The sequence below is a fragment of the Neophocaena asiaeorientalis genome, unplaced genomic scaffold (genome assembly GCF_003031525.2).
Source record: "Neophocaena asiaeorientalis asiaeorientalis breed wild unplaced genomic scaffold, Neophocaena_asiaeorientalis_V1.1 scaffold292, whole genome shotgun sequence".
Taxonomy (NCBI): Eukaryota; Metazoa; Chordata; class Mammalia; order Artiodactyla; family Phocoenidae; genus Neophocaena; species Neophocaena asiaeorientalis.
The window spans coordinates 1053972-1070670 of NW_020173241.1; the positions used below are offsets into that span (position 1 = coordinate 1053972).

Consider the following 16699-nt stretch of genomic DNA (forward strand, 5'->3'; position numbering starts at 1 on the left):
GGGTTAAATATAAAAACGATGTGAGTTATTCAAGTTTATTTGCTAGCACTGGGAAAATGCCACAAACAAATGGAAGCACTACTAGATCAAGAGACCTTAAACACCCAATTCCCCAAGAAAAGCTCAGATGGGAACTATATGATAAATGCCCTTAAGGAGTCCGATCCCACAACAGTAAGTGAGTCTACCTCAACAAGAATAAGCCCTACTCAAACCACTGTCCTGACTGGAAAACAATCAGCTGCAGACGAAACGGTGGGGGTTGGTGTGTGTGTACAATCAGATTAAAAGACCAGATGGGAGAAACACTAATGCTTGCTTTCCTTGGCTGGTACTCTGTGATTCTTAAAGCCTTTTAGGTGAATGAATGAACCTCTCTACCTCCACCCCTCCATGAGATATATCCTCTAACATACTTCACAAACTAAAAACCACTACCAAACCACCCCAATGCTACCTACAATAGCAGCTGAAAAGGAGAAGGTAGTTGACAGTTAAGCTGCAATTTTGATCAAGCATGTTACTGTACTTAAGACTGACAAGATCTATAGTGCCAGGAAATCACCTTACAGAAGATATCGCCAGTCTGATTAAAAGAAAAGTCAACACTGCCACATTTTTCCTGCCAAATCCCCTTTGGGAGAAGTGGGCTCTTTGGGCATACAAGTATTTAATAGTAGAGATACAATATTTGGCTTTCAAAGAAATCAGTAAGAGACCCACTAGTACTGAGCAGAAAGAAATGATTGGGGCTTCCCTAGTGGCGCAGTGGTTAAGAATCTGCCTGCCAATGCAGGGGACACAAGGTCAAGCCTTGGTCCCGGAAGACCCCTCTTGCCACAGAGCAACTAAGCCTGTGAGCCACAACTACTGAGCCTGCTCTCTAGAGCCCACATGCCACAACTACTGAGCCTGCGTGCCACAACTACTGAAGCCTGCATGCGCCTAGAGCCTGTGCTCCACAGTAAGAGAAGTCCCCGCAATGAGAAGCGCCCTTGCACCACAATGAAGAGCAGCGCCCACTCGCCATAACTAGAGAAAGCCCACACACAGCAACAAAGACCCAACGCAGAAATAGATAGACAGATAGAATCCGCCTGCCAATACAGGGGACACGGGTTCGAACCCTGGTCCAGGAAGATCCCACATGCTGCGGAGCAACTAAGCCCCCGCACACAACTACTGAGCCTGCACTCGAGAGCCCGTGAGCCACAACTACTTAGCCCACGCGCCTACACCCCATGCTCCACAAGAGAAGCCACTGCAATGAGAAGCCTGCGCACCGCAAGGAAGAGTAGCCCCCGCTCGCAGCAACTAGAGAAAGCCTGCACGCAGCAACAAAGACCCAATGCATCCAAAAAAAAAAAAAAAAATCAATAAATTTATTTAAAAAAAAAAAAAAGAAAGAAATGATTGTTTTCCCACTGGGAATGGATTTAGAAACTTGAGTTTATCTGCACCCACATAATAGTTTTGGAAACCTCAGCTCTCAAGCTAACCATGAAGCAGGAAAAAATTTTCTGGATAGGAATTTCCATTTTAAAAAATAAATCAGCACAAAACAAAAACCTCAATTCTGCCCTATAAGCATGTCTGAATGATATCACATCTGATAACCATACATATAAGGGCCCACAGAAGAAGAATACACTTTATTCTGATGAAGGAAGACATCCAGCAGAGGAAAGTCCCTGGCGGTCCAGTGGTTAGGATGCTGTGCTTTCACTGCAGAGGGCGCGGGTTCAATCCCTGTTTGGAGAACTAAGATCACACAAGCCACATGGCGCAGCGCAGAACAGAACAAAACAAAACAAGATGTCCAGCAGAACACCTTTTCAAACTAAATGTCACATGAATTCCAAATATTTAAAACTACCACATAATGCCGGGGGTTCTATAAAGCACATGTAAAAATGTGGTGACTACTAAATTTGTCCATTACTCTCTTATCTCTCACATAATATGCTGGTACTCTGACAAAAGCTAGAGGCTATGAAGAGATATGCCAGATAGCATCTGAAACATCCATTGCCAATGAGACTGAGGTTCTATAATTAGACTGGTCTACACAAGAAACCCATACCTTTAGATGCAGAAACACTGGCTGGATTAGCAGCATGGCAGGTTATACATATGTGGAGGGAACACCGGAAACCCTTGTTCTGCAAGACAGTGGGTGGATATTTCTGGACACACTCTTCATGGTAAAACTTTCCACATAAGGGCAGAAGGCACCTTTTAACATCTTCCCCACTCTGCTTGCATACAAAACAGGTATGTATTCCTAGGAAACAGGAAGAAACACATTAATACTAACTCAAGAATTCACTCAATGCTAAACCATTAGATGAAAAGTTAGTGAGTACACAATTCTGCACCAAATTCCAACATGGGGTGGGGGTGGAGGGTGCCCACACCACAGAGCAATTCTCTGATACCAGCTGGTATCCTACAATTCAACTCAATTCTGACACCATCTACTTGGAGATAATATCAGATCCCACAGATTAAGTAAGGGTTCAGTCCTACAAGACTGCCTCCCACCCCAACCCTTACCAGTTCTAAGTCAAGGCTGTCATCTGTACTTCTGACCAACTGGCTATAAATCAGAGGTTGGGTTCAATTAACTTGCAAGAGTGGGTCACAGAACTCAGAGAAACACTTTACTTACTAGATCATCAGTTTACTAAAAAATGATGTAGTTCAGGAACAGCTAGTTAAAAGAAATGCATAGAGTAAGGTATGGGGAAAGGGCTCAGAGCTTCCAGGGCCTCTCCAAGCACGCCACTCTCCCCTAATCTCCATGTGTTCACCAACCCAGAAGCTCTCCAAACCCCATCCTTTTGGGTTTTAATGGAGGCCACATTACAAAGGCACGACTGATTAAATCACTGGCAATTGAGGACTAACCCAACCTCCAGCACTCTCCCCTCCAAAAAGGTCAGGGGGAGATGGAACCCTCTAATCACATGGTTGGTTCTCCTGACAACCAGCTCCCATCCTTAGCTAGTTCCAAAAGTCATCTCTCATTAACATAAAAAAAGACACATCTTTATAGCCCTCATCACTTAGGAAACTTCAAGGGTTTCAGGAGCTCTGTGCCAGAAACTGGACAAAGACCAAATATATATTTATTAAAAATCACAATATCATAGTGAAGAACATTATAACAGACTGATCAGGATGACAACACAAACTTACTGAACAATCTTAATACCACTATTAAGGGGGAAAATTTAATACATGCTTGCTGATGTGATGCTATAGGAAGTACATATCCCCACAAAGTATTCTTGCGAAAGGAAAATTGATTTGACCTGATCCAGCCTCTAGATCTAACTACAAGTTTCCATGAAATACAGAGGACAGAGGAACAAGTTAAAGGGACACCTCAAGGATGCAATCAGCCAAATTAGGATGTAGAAAACTTGGCAGACAAATGACCATTGTCTCAAGAAACAAAGAACATTAAAAAATTGGGTGAGGGGTCCCTCAAATATGTGCAGTTATTGGGATCCAGCAATGAGGTTTGTCATGTAGGGGTGACAAGTAAGGTTTGATTTAGCACAGGCCCAGTAGGGAAACCACATTTGGATACTGAGCACTTAAAATGGCATTAGTCTAAATTGAGATGTGTAGTCAGTGTCAATACACGTTGGAGTTTGAAGACCTAGCACATAAAAAAGAATGTAACAAATTTCAGTCATTTTCACATTAATTATATATGCTGACATATTTTGAATATATTGGGTTAAATAAAACATATTTTTGTTGTAAAAAAAAACAAAAATAATTGGGTGAGGGGAATAGTACTGTTGTAGATTAAGAGAAGATTAAGAGATTAATTTTTAATTAAAAAATACAATACAGGGACATTATTTGGATCTTGATTCAAAACACTATAAAACAATATATTTTGAGACAAAGTGGGAAAATTTGAAAGTGGGACTGGGTAGTTGATGACACATAGGAGTCACTGTATACAATGGATATATATTTTTAAAGTTAAAAAAATATGCTAGTTACATATATTTTGAACTATATGAGTAAAATGAAGCAAGAAGTTGATAACTACTGAAGCTAAGTGATGAATATGTTGAGATTCTTTATACTGTTCTCTCTACTTCTGTATATGTCTGAGGGTTTCTGTAATAAAAAGTTTAAGAGAAAAAAAAAATTCTACCTCTCGCTGGGAAGCAAAACAATGTAAGGGAAAGAGCCCAGGCTTGAGGGACAGACAGACCTGAACACGAATCCTGCCTTTGGCAGCTGCTGGAAATAGGAACACAGTAAAATAATTCACCTCATCTTTATAAACAGTGAGATCACCAACTAATAATAATTTTAGAAAAAAATTTTAAATAAGTATTTGAAAAGAAGCAATCTACTGCCTGATACTGAATAACTGGCAGCCAATACTTAACTGGAGTAGCCTAAATTATGGTATGGTCATCCTACTATAGGAAAACAGGGTGACCCAGAAGAAATAGTAAATGACTCCTTTATTCTTACTCTATACATCTTTACTAAAACTAGGGTAAAATTTTCTACCCTCAAAAATAATAACCTCTCTTTACCTCACATAACATATAAAACTTAATTCAATATAGATCACAGACCTAAATGTGAAACAAAAATTAAAAAGTTTTCAGCAGAAAACAAAATCTTCATGACATTGGGTTAAGCAAGATTTGTTAACCAAAGTCCATTAAAAAATTCTGATAAACTAGACTTCTTCAAAATTAAAAACTTCTGCTCTTCAAAGGATACCATTGAGAAAATTAGAAAACAAGCCACAGATTGGGAGAATAATTTGGAAAGTATATATCTGATAAAGGACCTGTAGCCAGAATACATATAAAGAACTCTTAAAACTCAACAGTAAGAGAACAACCCAGGACTTCCCTGGTGGTGCAGTGGTTAAGAAGGCGCCTGCCACTGCAGGGGACACGGGTTCGAGCACTGGTCCGGGAAGATCCCACATGCCGCGGAGCAACTAAGCCCATGCACCAAAACTACTGAGCCTACACTCTAGAGCCTGCGCGCCACAACTACTGAAGCCCGCGCGCCTAGAGCTTGCGCTCCGCAACAAGAGAAAACACCACAATGAGAAGCCCGCACGCTGCAATGAAGAGTGAGTAGTCCCCGCTCGCCAACTAGAGAAAGCCCACGCACAGCAACGAAGACCCAACACAGCCATAAATAAATAAATTTATAGGGAGAAAAAAACCCCAAATTAAAAAAAAATTTGAACACTCTTCCTCAAAGAAGACAGAAAAATAAGCACATAAAAAGATGTGCAACATCATTCATCATTAGTGAAATGCACATTAAAACCACAATAAAATACCACTACACGTCTGTCAGAATGGCTAAAATTAACAAGACTGACAATACCAAATGCTGACGAAGATGTGGCAGAATTAAAGCTCTCACACACTACTGATGGGAATATAAAATGGTACAAACACTTTGCATGTTCCTTGAAAAGTTAAGCCTACCATATGCAGCCATTCTGCTGTTAGATATTTACACAACAGAAAGGAAAGTGTATCCATACAAAGGATACACAGTGCTTTATTTATAACAGCCAAACCTGAGAACTATCCAAATGTACATCAATAGATGAGTGGATAAACAAACTCTTATATCCATACAATGGAACACCACTTGGCAATAAAAAGAATGAATTCTCAATACCTGCAACAATGTTGTTTAATCTCAAAGTAACTATGCTGAGTGATGGTTTCAAAGGTGTATGTACACAAACACACACCAAAACGTCAAAGTGTACACTTTGTGTAGTTTACTGTACATCAATTACACCTCAATAAAGCTGTTTTAAGAAAGAAAATGAATTACTGATACACACATCAACACAGATGAGTCTCAAAAACATGCTGAGCCAGACACAAACTCTAAACAAAAGGCAAATCTAATGTGCTCTGAACAGAAAGCAGATCACTGTTTAACCTGAAATTGGTGATGGGGGTGAAGGGGTGAGGTGCAAAAAAGACTGACTGGGTCTGATCACAAAGGAACTTTCTGGTGTGGGTGTATACATTTTATCAAAACCTATCAAAATATACATTAAAAGGGGTACATTTATAGTAGGCAAATTACTCTTCAATTAAGTTGATTTTTTTTAAAAAGTAGTTCTGCCTTAGATTAGCCTGGTTCAGAGAATACCACATCATAATAAAGATGAGACTAGCAAAACTGGATCGCTAGTACAAAAGGCAGGAAGATCTCTCTAAATGGTTATCATCAAAAAATCCACAAACAATAAATACTGGAGAGGGTGTGGAGAGAAGGGAGCCCTCCTACACTGTTGGTGGGAATGTAAATTGGTACAGCCAGTATGGAGAACAGTACGAAGGTTCCTTAAAAACTAAAACTAGAACCACCATATCATCCTGCAATCCCACTCCTGGGCATTTGTCTGGAGAAAACATGGTCTGAAAGTATACATGCACCCCAATCTTCACTGCAGCACTAGCAGTGATAGCCAAGACATGGAAGCATCCTAAATGTCCATCAACAGAAGCATGGATAAAGAAGATGTGGTACATATATACAATGGAAAAGAATGAAATAATGCCATTTGCAGCAACATGGATGGACCTAGAAATTGTCATACTGAGTGAAGTAAGTCAGACAGAGAAAGACAAATATCATATGATATCGCTTATATGCGGAATCTAAAAAAAAAGATACAAATGAACTTATTTACAAAACAGAAACAGACTTAGAGAAGGAACTTATGGTTACCAGGAGGGAAGAGTTGCGGGGAGGGATAGTTAGGGAGCTTGGGATTGACACTGTACTCACTGCTATATTTAAAATTTGAAAAAGAATAGATATATGTATAACTGAATCACTTTGCTGTACAACTGATATAACACAACATTGTTAATCAGCTATACTCAAATATGAAATAAGAAGTTAAAAAAAATTTTTAAAAAAAGAAGAAGATCTTTCTAAGAAAATTAAGGCAATAGAGATATGCACATATCTAAAATTTGTTTCTAAATTTTAATTACAAGGCCGGGACACCGTATGGCACATAATGATCAAAAGCCCAACGTGTGTAGAAGGCAAAATAACCCCCACAACTATCTTGTCTTCCAGCTTTTGTACCTACACTGCTGAAAGTGGTAGCAGAAAGATGAAATAACTCAATCTGACATGGCCATCTATTTACAGACACAAGTTAATTTCACCTCTTATTTCCCACAGGGGCTAGTCTAAGCCTACACTCTTCCCTTCAGGTTATAAACAGTTTTTTTCCACCATTCTCACCAAGCCAAGGAAAAACCTCAGTGTTCATCTCCCTCACAATTACATGGTACATTCCCTTTTAATCTTTTTATCTCTTCAAGATTATCCTCTCCTGTCTCTGTGACTGTACTCCAATTATTCCCCCTCCTGTTACGGAAATTTATTTCCCTACACAATTCTTAACCTTCATCCTACTCAAGATGTTCTTCCTCCTGACCCTCTAACATCCTCCCTTCAGCTACTGCTCCCTTTTCCACTGAAGTCAAGCTTCTGTAAGAAATAGTGTATACTGCTACCCATTCATCTTTCAGTTTGGATTAGTAAGGCACTCTCTCACTGCCAAATACAATAGATCCCCTTTTCACTCTAGAACCTCTTTGGTCTGTTTGCCCCATCTGCCTCTGCTGATGACACCCCATCCCCACGGCTTCACAGACATTCCTTCTTGAGTAGCTCCTCCTCACCCTCCAGTAGCCCATTTTAAGTGGATATCCCCCAATAGTGTCATTAGCCCTCTTCTCACTCTACAGACGCTTTCTCTTTGGGCAGCATCATGCACACCTACGGTTTTTAATGACTTACGAGCATAAAATCTTTACTGTCAACCCTAATTTCTTTACTACTTTCATACTGTAACATCCATTCATAATGCTGAAAAAAGAGCAATCTCCTTGAGAGAGCACAGCTGTGAGGTGCTTTACAGGCTGGTCTCATCTGACCACTCCTAGTTTCTGACCCAATCCGTATATTGTAACTCTCACAAAATAGCTCTCTTCTTTTTGCTAAGCAGTTTTACTGATGTATAATATACACAGAAAAGTGCACACATTATAAGTTCACAAATAATCATGAAGTGAACACATTTCTTGATCAACACTCAGATCAAGAAACATAAAATATCATCAGTAACCCAGAAGTCCTCCTCATCACTACCTATGCCTCGCCTCTTCCCTAAAATATCTTAAACTCCAAACACACTGACCTATATGCTTCCTGTTCCCCAAATATTTCATACTTACTTTATTACACCTTCTATCCTTCCCCTCCACATGCCAATTTCTATTTCTCTCTTAAAACCAAACTCAGATATCTTCCTCTGTAGCACTGGTGCATCTTCATTCACACAGCACTTTAACATTCACAACAACATGTTTTGCACTGTATTATACTATACATTCATTATTCACTTGAGTTTTTTTGAAGGCAAAGACCACAGAGCACCTATCTCTATGTCTGTAGGAATTAGCCCAGTATTGCCACAAAAAAAAGTGTCTCCAATAAATGATTTTTTCCTAAAAAACTTAAAACTCAAACCTTCCTTGGAAGAAGACCTTTCTCTAACTACTTTACCTGTGCGACATTCATTGCAGATAAATTTTCCTCTGGGCATTTCAGTTAATCCAAGGCACTCCAGGTGGAAAGCCCCACAGCACTGAGCCTCACATAATAGCAGCTCACCCAGTTTCTCACAGTTCTGTTAAGAGAAAGAAAACAGATCTGTCTATAGAAAAAGATTTTTTAAAATCCCAAGCAGAAGGTCTTCGTTAAAGCAAAAGTTAAGAAGCAGCTTTGCCAGAAACAAAAAATCCCACCATTCATTCAGCTAGTATTTGATGATTACCTCCTCTATGCCAGGTACCACAGGTCCCTGGCTCCCATCATTCTTATATTCTAAGGATACAAAGATATAAGTAAATAATTAAACAAACAAAAGATATCAGAAAATGTAAGTATTTGGGTAGAGCCCTCAAACAACAACTTTGGATTGGGTGATTAGGAATGACTTCTTAGACTAGGCTCTGAATGACAAGTCAGCCACATGATCTGAAGAAGGGACCAAGAAGGCAGAAAGTACAGAAAGCCCACAGACAGGAAAAATCATGGCATTCCTATGAATCACAATGAAAGCCAGTGTCACTGGACAAAAGTGAACAAAAGTTAGAAGTGGTAGAAATGAAGTAAGAAAAAGGCAAGCAAGGGCCTGACTGTGTGGCCTTACAGATTACGGTACAGAGTTTCAGATTTTATTCTAATTGCAAAGGTGTGCCATTATAATGAGCGCTGTACCAAGGGAAGGCTGAAATCAGGTATTCATCTAAAAATAGATCCCTATGACTGCTACAAGAAAAATTTCAAGAGTAAAAAGGTGAGAGGAAAAGCAGAGATAATCAAACAGGTTACTGCAATGGTTCAAGCAAGAGATACTGGCCAGCTGGGACTTGGGTCGTAACAGTCCAGAAGGGCCCTGATTAAGATTTGAACAATCCCTGAGATACACCTAGAACCATATTAAAATCAGAGAGATCACCTTTCTGAGACAATCTCACTAAAACAGGGTGTCAATGATGATACAGCCTTAGGAAATAAAGATCGGGATCTGTTGCTTTTGAAAACGTTGTATGATTTATGAAAACTCTGCACATTCCCAACATTTGTTACTTTTCACCCCTCTAATATCCTGACTTGTTTCCCCATAGTGATTAGCAGAAAAATGAGAAAAATGAACAAACTCTTATACTTATTCTGTAAGACAAGAAAGGGGGAAAGATGGCCAGGCAAGTCTAATATCCTCAAGAACCCAAAGAAACAGAACAGGTCTTGGCCACTTAACATCAAAGCTTAAATAAGCAGACGAGTAGGAGAGCTTTGGGAATAAAAGGCCAGAGGCAGCCAGGGATTAAGAGTGGACCCCAAGGGATTCTGAGCTAGTCTTTCATGTTTGGCTCTCCCATGATCTACTATTCATGACCAAAAATTGACAAATGCCATAAATGTTACATGTTTTGTTTTGTATATTCAGAGTGCCAGCAACATCAGCTTTCCTGCACGATAAACAAATTCGCCTTCATCACTTAAAACAGGAAAACTTCAATTACAGTATGTACTGAGGAATAAATTTTTCAAATTAACCAAATGTTACAGACTAACCCTTTAATTGGGATGACCATGTAATTCATCCTTCAAACTAGGACACTTGAGCATGAAAGGAGGTGCTATTAATAAATTATACAAGCACAACAGATTTAAACAAAGACTGATCCAAACAAACCAGGGCCATGGGTTACAATACCTTACTTATATGACAATCTTTGTGGGCTTAACAGTCTCTGAGGAGTAACACTGTTTGGGAGCAGGTCTGAATATAATCAACCTTCTTTATATAGCAGTGAAATGAACAGACAAAGAAACTGAGTTGAAATTATACTGGCCATAATAATATTCTAGGCCTGGGGAAATTTTATTTTTTAGCAGTTTCAATTAGAAAAAAAAAAAACTAATATTTTCAACTTTTTATATGCCAGTTTTTAAGTATTTACAAGGTTAAATCAAGACCATGAAAAGAGAATATAACCAATGCATCCATTTAACTGACTCTACTCCCAAGTAAGATAAAGGCATTTGACGTTAAAGTGGAGGCACATTTCACAGAGAAGCAAGACAACATAGTGGTTAAGACTCAAAACCCAGATTGCCTGGGTTTGAATACTGGCTTCACTGAGTGACTACAAGCAAGCTATTTAACCTCCCTGTACCTCAATTTTCTTATCTATAAAACAAGGATAATAATGATCCTCTATCTTATGAGATTGTTATGATAACTAAATGATGTAATATTTACAAAGTGAATGGAAAAACACTTGACACAGTAAAAAAAAACACTGTATAAATGTTTATTAAATAAATAGAAAAATACAGGTGGTAGGTTCTCTAAAGTCAGTACTTTAAAGCAGAAAAAAAGAACAACGAAAACAAAACACACACACACACACACACACACACACACACAGAAACCCAACAATCTATGTGAAAATTCTCCTTGAAAAATTCCTTAGAAACCCAAACATTCTCACACCATGAGAGATGCAGGAAAATTATCTTTGGCTGAGCAACCACAGATTCACCCCTTCCATCTCAGACCTACTTCAGGGCATCTACCCACGGGCAACACTAAATATTTCTCTTCTTTTTTTGTGGGAAGAGAGAAGAGTTAAATCCTTAAAGTAAGTGATTCCACTGGAATCATCCAAGAGAATTTTTACTCTAACCACGACTAGGTCATCAAGAGATGGGAGAGGACTTCTCTTAAAAGATAAGCATGCAATTCAAATGCAAGTGGGCAAACATTCTCTACCTGACAAACATTCTCCTTGAGTGCAGCTCCTCCTCCTCGTTCACCCTGCAGTTTTTTAGATACAGGCATTCCGTGGTCATTTTCTACACCCTCCTCAATGGTCTCCTTGGGGCTTGCAGCTGTCCTGTGTGTCATCAGTTCTCCCTTGCAGAGAAAAAATAACGCCCCACATCTATATTATTGATGTCTCCTCCATCTGACCCCCTCCCTCTGGGCTGCTATTTGTCTAGCCATTAAGCACTTACAGATGTTCAGCCAATCACGTGGGCGGACTGCATGCAATGTTAGTTCTAACCCTGCTGTGATTGGGCGGGTAGTGGGCGCCTCATGCCCTGCCACTAACTGCTCTGAGGCTGTTCCACTGGAACTTTTTGAGCTGTTCCATTTTAAGGTTTCACTAAGGGAGAGAAAACATTCTTAAGTTTATTTGATTACTTATTTGTCCTTCCAAGATCAGTGTTTCCTAAATAATGCCCCCCTTGGGCATTCTATTCAAATTGTCCTGGAAAGAAACACTCTGCATCATAATATGTGATGCTGACCTGACTTTTTCTAATTCTCTTTTAACCTGAGTTGGAAAGCTAGGGATAGCATCAATGGCTGCACTGATGCTCTTCAAGAAAATGGCTTTAAATCTGTTTCCTAAAAGTCGCTGTTTACAAACATTACTCTAAAATTAAGCAGTTGGTGGTCTCAATAAATAAGCAAATGAGTTTTTCCCCTAACTGCAGTCTCAACTTTTAAAGGGCAATACCAAGTTCATCTGGATTATATAGTTACTTGATATTGTGCTCTCTGGTTTTAGAACAAGTTTACTTCACGATGAAACAGTTATGTATTTCACCTGACACCTAGAGCATGGGGTGTGATCTTTTAAAAAGGTCACACCTACAGCTGCCATAGTGCTTTGACTTATTTCTACTAGAATCAGATTCATCTTTTTCTCCAGGATTCCTTATCACTACTAGCTGTTTCAACAGAATACTATTTTTAGGTAAACTCAAAGGGAAAAGGGATGTGGCCTCTACTGTGAAAAGCAGCTTCGCTTTGGAAGGTCAAAAGATGAAGAACTGCATAATACCTCGGAGCTTGGAGTTTCTTTTGATGAGTTGTCATTTTTCACTTTTTTACAATGCACCTTGGCTGTAGCATGTCTCTGTCGTTTTCGCTTCCTTGGTTTATCAAACAGCTTGGTGGTGCCTAGGACAGGAAAACAGGTGTTACCTGCTGGCTGATCACATGCATGTCCAAGAACTCCTATCCTCAACTAAAGGGACCTCACAGAATTATGGAATGTTAGAGTAAACACCAACCTTAATTTTAATTCTCCAACTTTGTAGATGAGGAAAACAAGGGCAGAGGGAAAAAAAGACTTACCCATTAGTATATAACTAGTTGGGGAAATGGCTACATATATATAAATTCTGCCTCATATGGATTAAATAGTAAACATACAGGTTATTAAAGCAATTTCATTTTATATGATTGAAATGAAAGACTTTCTAGTTCCACAAAGGACTTTAATATCCTACAGACGGGGAGGAAATGCATTTAGTAGTCAGGAAAAGATACTAAAACCTGGCCTCCAAGATTAAAGACAATAAATTATATCACTCTATGATTTAAGGATTAAGACAAAAACATGAAATACATAAGATCTGACTTATACAAGGAGAGAAAAATACCTCCCTCCCCCAACCAATACATTTTTGGCCAAAAGGATATTCATGCAGGGACTTCCCTGGTGGCGCAGTGTTTTAAGAATCTGTCTGCAAATGCAGGGGACACGGGTTTGAGCCCTGGTCCAGGAAGATCCCACATGCCGCGGAGCAACTAAGCCCGTGCGCAACAACTACTGAGCCTGTGCTGTAGAGCCCATGAGCCACAACTACTGAGCCTGTGAGCCACAACTACTGAACCCATGCACCTAGAGCCCATGCTCCGCAACAAGAGAAGCCACCGCGATGAGAAGCCTGCGCACCACAAGGAAGAACAGCCCCTGCTTACCACAACTAGAGAAAGCCCACGGGCAGCAACGAAGACCCAACACAGCCAAAAATAAATAAACAAACGGGTTTCTTTTTTTAATTAAAAACAAGGATATTCATGCAGCGGTACTATAACCCTGAATATGAATGCCTAATCTTGACATATTTAGAAAATGGAATTTATTCTCTCACTCATTTTTTATTATACATAATTCAACTCTTTGTTATAGAAACATTAAGAGGAATCTTTAAAGAGATATTTTGTAAAATGTTCCAGGATATTTAAGCTAGGTATCAAATACTTTGGAAGACTGCTTTAGGGCTCTCTTCTTGATCTGCCTGATCGAGATGGAGAAGCTCTGCTATCAAAGCTGCTGACAGCCTAAGACTAAAAGGGAAGAGTTAATATGATGGCAGAATAAAGCTTCAAAATTCTCACAAGTTGAAACATTTAGATGAAATTTACAGAGGATAAAGTGCAGGTTGTAGGTTTTACAGAAAACTAAAGTACAAATGTATAGGGAAAGAGCTGATATTATTTTGAAAGCAGTTTTTTTTTTAAATCAAGCAAACAAGTTGACCAACCTATATTATAATTGCATACAGGGTTAAAATAAGTTAACATACCGTTTAATTCACTTGCTAAAAAACTTAATAATCACAGATCACATTCAAAGAAGTGTACATTTAAGACCACATAAAATATAATCTCCCCTAATATCCTTTGCTGATAGATCATATCTGATGCAGCGTGCTCAAATCTAAGCTAATATTTCAGGAATGACACCAATCAATAAATGGCATAGGCAGACAAAATGATCAAAGGGATAGAAAGAATTGGTATGGAGAAACACAGGGTGGATAATGAGACAGTAGTGTGGCAATAAATTTGGTCATGTCTGGATATAGTTCCCCAACCCTTCCAATCTCTTTCATCTTCGTGCTTATTCTACAAGACAGGGATAATATGAATAATATCCTAATTCGTTGTAATGCTTTAGATTCATCAGAGGTAACAGTCCTTACGCAAAGAAACTGGTAGAGTAGATACTTAAACTATGATTATTTTATCTGTTATTGAATGAAGGGCTGCCCATTCCTGCTGTGGGCAGAAATAAGATGACCAAGCAGAGGTTCCAGGAAACAGATTCCAATTTAATCTAGAAGATTCCTAAGGCCTTTGAAAGCAGCCATAATAGACTAGGCTCAAATGTAAGCTCTCTTTTTCAAGCATATGTTCATTGACCAAAGGTCACAGGTGTGATATAAGAAAGTAAGACTATGAAAGACTTGTCTAAGATGATTTGCAATTTCCCCCTCAACTCAAATTCTGTTATTTTCTGTCCTATAGGAATCAAAGCCAAGAAAGTAATGATGCAGTATGGAGAATTATCTAATAAGAAAATTAAGGAGCTGATTTTTCTTTATTGTTCCCAACATTTCCTTAACACTAATTCTAATTCCATTTAACTAACTTCAGTATCAAGTTGGAAATGAATCGATACAATTTTCTAGTGTCATATGCAGTTTTAGGAAGCATATATTGGGCAAACAAGTCTTAGAACTTGCAACCTTACTAGTCCTGCTTAGTAACTTTTCTCGTTAACTGACAGGGTACTTCACACTTATTTTTGCAATACAGTTCTTAAATCTCAAAAACACTCACCTCCACCAAACTCTTTAGAACGAGATGCAGCACATGATTCAGTAATGTCATTCTCCAAGTGACCAGCTTCATAACACTACAAATAAGTAAAATGCATCATGTTTTACAAAGGAATAGAAAACAAACCCTTTATACTATGTGCCAAAAGCTGAACTGTCTATTGCCACAGATACAGAATCTTGGCTGTTTTTAACAATTAAAGGAACAGTATAAAAGTAAAGGGTTGAACAGAAACTTTGTGGGGAAAAGCATCAGATTTGGGTTTTTTTCATGCTCTACAACTCAAAACCACCAACCACATACTCCGGTGGGGGGACTACAGACAACGACTGGCTTACTCAGAGACTCCCAATGGCTTACTCAGAGACTCCCAATATATAAAGCAGATATAGAACACTGCTCTGATTAAAGTGGGAGAGAAAGAGAAAAAGTATGTGCTTATAGACCCACCAGCTCAATTCTGTTCCACACCACCATGTATTTAAAATCTTCCTTCTTAATGTTATACTTACAGCCACTGGATTTTACACAGACTTACTTACTTGATGAATTCTAAATATTAAAAAGCTCTGAATCATGGAAAGTCTTTCTAATTTAAGTTGCTGCAGATTAATATAAATTAAAGCAACACTGAAACTACAAACAAAACACTTAACATTGGGAATTCCCTGGTGGTCCAGCGGTTGGGACTCCGCGCTTTCACTGCCAAGGGCCCCTGGTCAAGGAACTAACTAGGATTCCACAAGCCACGTGGCATGGCCAAAAACAAAAAAACAACAAGAAAAACCTTAAACGTCAAGAGTAACTCACTACACATTTTATTCCCCTACTACTAATGCTTGTATGAATTAGTTCTATTCCAAGAAAATGTCTTCTCCTACAAGAATAATATTCTTCATCATGACTGTAAAACAAAATTTAGTGGCCACAAAAGTCAGTATAATGGATGCTATTCTTGCTATGAAGTTCCCAAGTCTGAGGTTAAAACAAGATAAAATGCAGCTGTGAATTTCTGAACACTTATTATATACATTAATAAATCATAAGAATGTTCCTCATGTTCAGTGTAGATCAGAGTCTTATGAAGTCAAATAAAATGAAGGAGCAAATGTTAGGTACCTAGTTAAATGGAACAAAACACTAGTAGACAAACCCACAAAATAGACTGCATAATTTAAAGAAAACTACCATCTATATTACTTACATAACCAATTTATATTTCACTGTTTAACATTCACCCAAAAGCTGTGATGCAAAAACAATCAGAATGTTCCCAAAACTACAGAGTGATACAGAAAAAAATTTTCATTTCTGATGTCAACAATTTTATAAGTTAAAATAGAAATAACAGCATGCACATGCACGCACACACACACCCCCCCCACACTACACTACATGAATAAAATTCCATCTGCTCTGCTTAGAATAAAAAAAGGGACCTCCCTGGTGGTCCAGTGATTAAGACTCTGTGCTTTATTAAGATCCCGTGTGCCGCGAGGCGTGGCTGAAAAATAATGATAATAATAAAATATATTTTTTAAAAAACCCACAGAACTCTGTAAGTGCCTTGGAGGACATGTCAAAGATGCCAGTAACTTACTTTATGCATAATCTGGTAGGATATGCATTAAG

The 16699-nt window shown here is 38.7% G+C and overlaps 1 protein-coding gene across 1 annotated transcript in view; it reads right to left on the reverse strand.

Annotated features, from left to right (window-relative positions):
- Positions 1-16699, reverse strand: part of NSD1 (nuclear receptor binding SET domain protein 1) — a 134413-nt gene that overhangs the window by 33479 nt on the left and 84235 nt on the right. Inside the window, 5 exon segments of the mRNA XM_024745593.1 lie at positions 2084-2284; positions 8632-8755; positions 11414-11557; positions 12495-12613; positions 15068-15143. Of these exon segments, the coding sequence (XP_024601361.1) occupies positions 2084-2284; positions 8632-8755; positions 11414-11557; positions 12495-12613; positions 15068-15143 (664 nt within the window).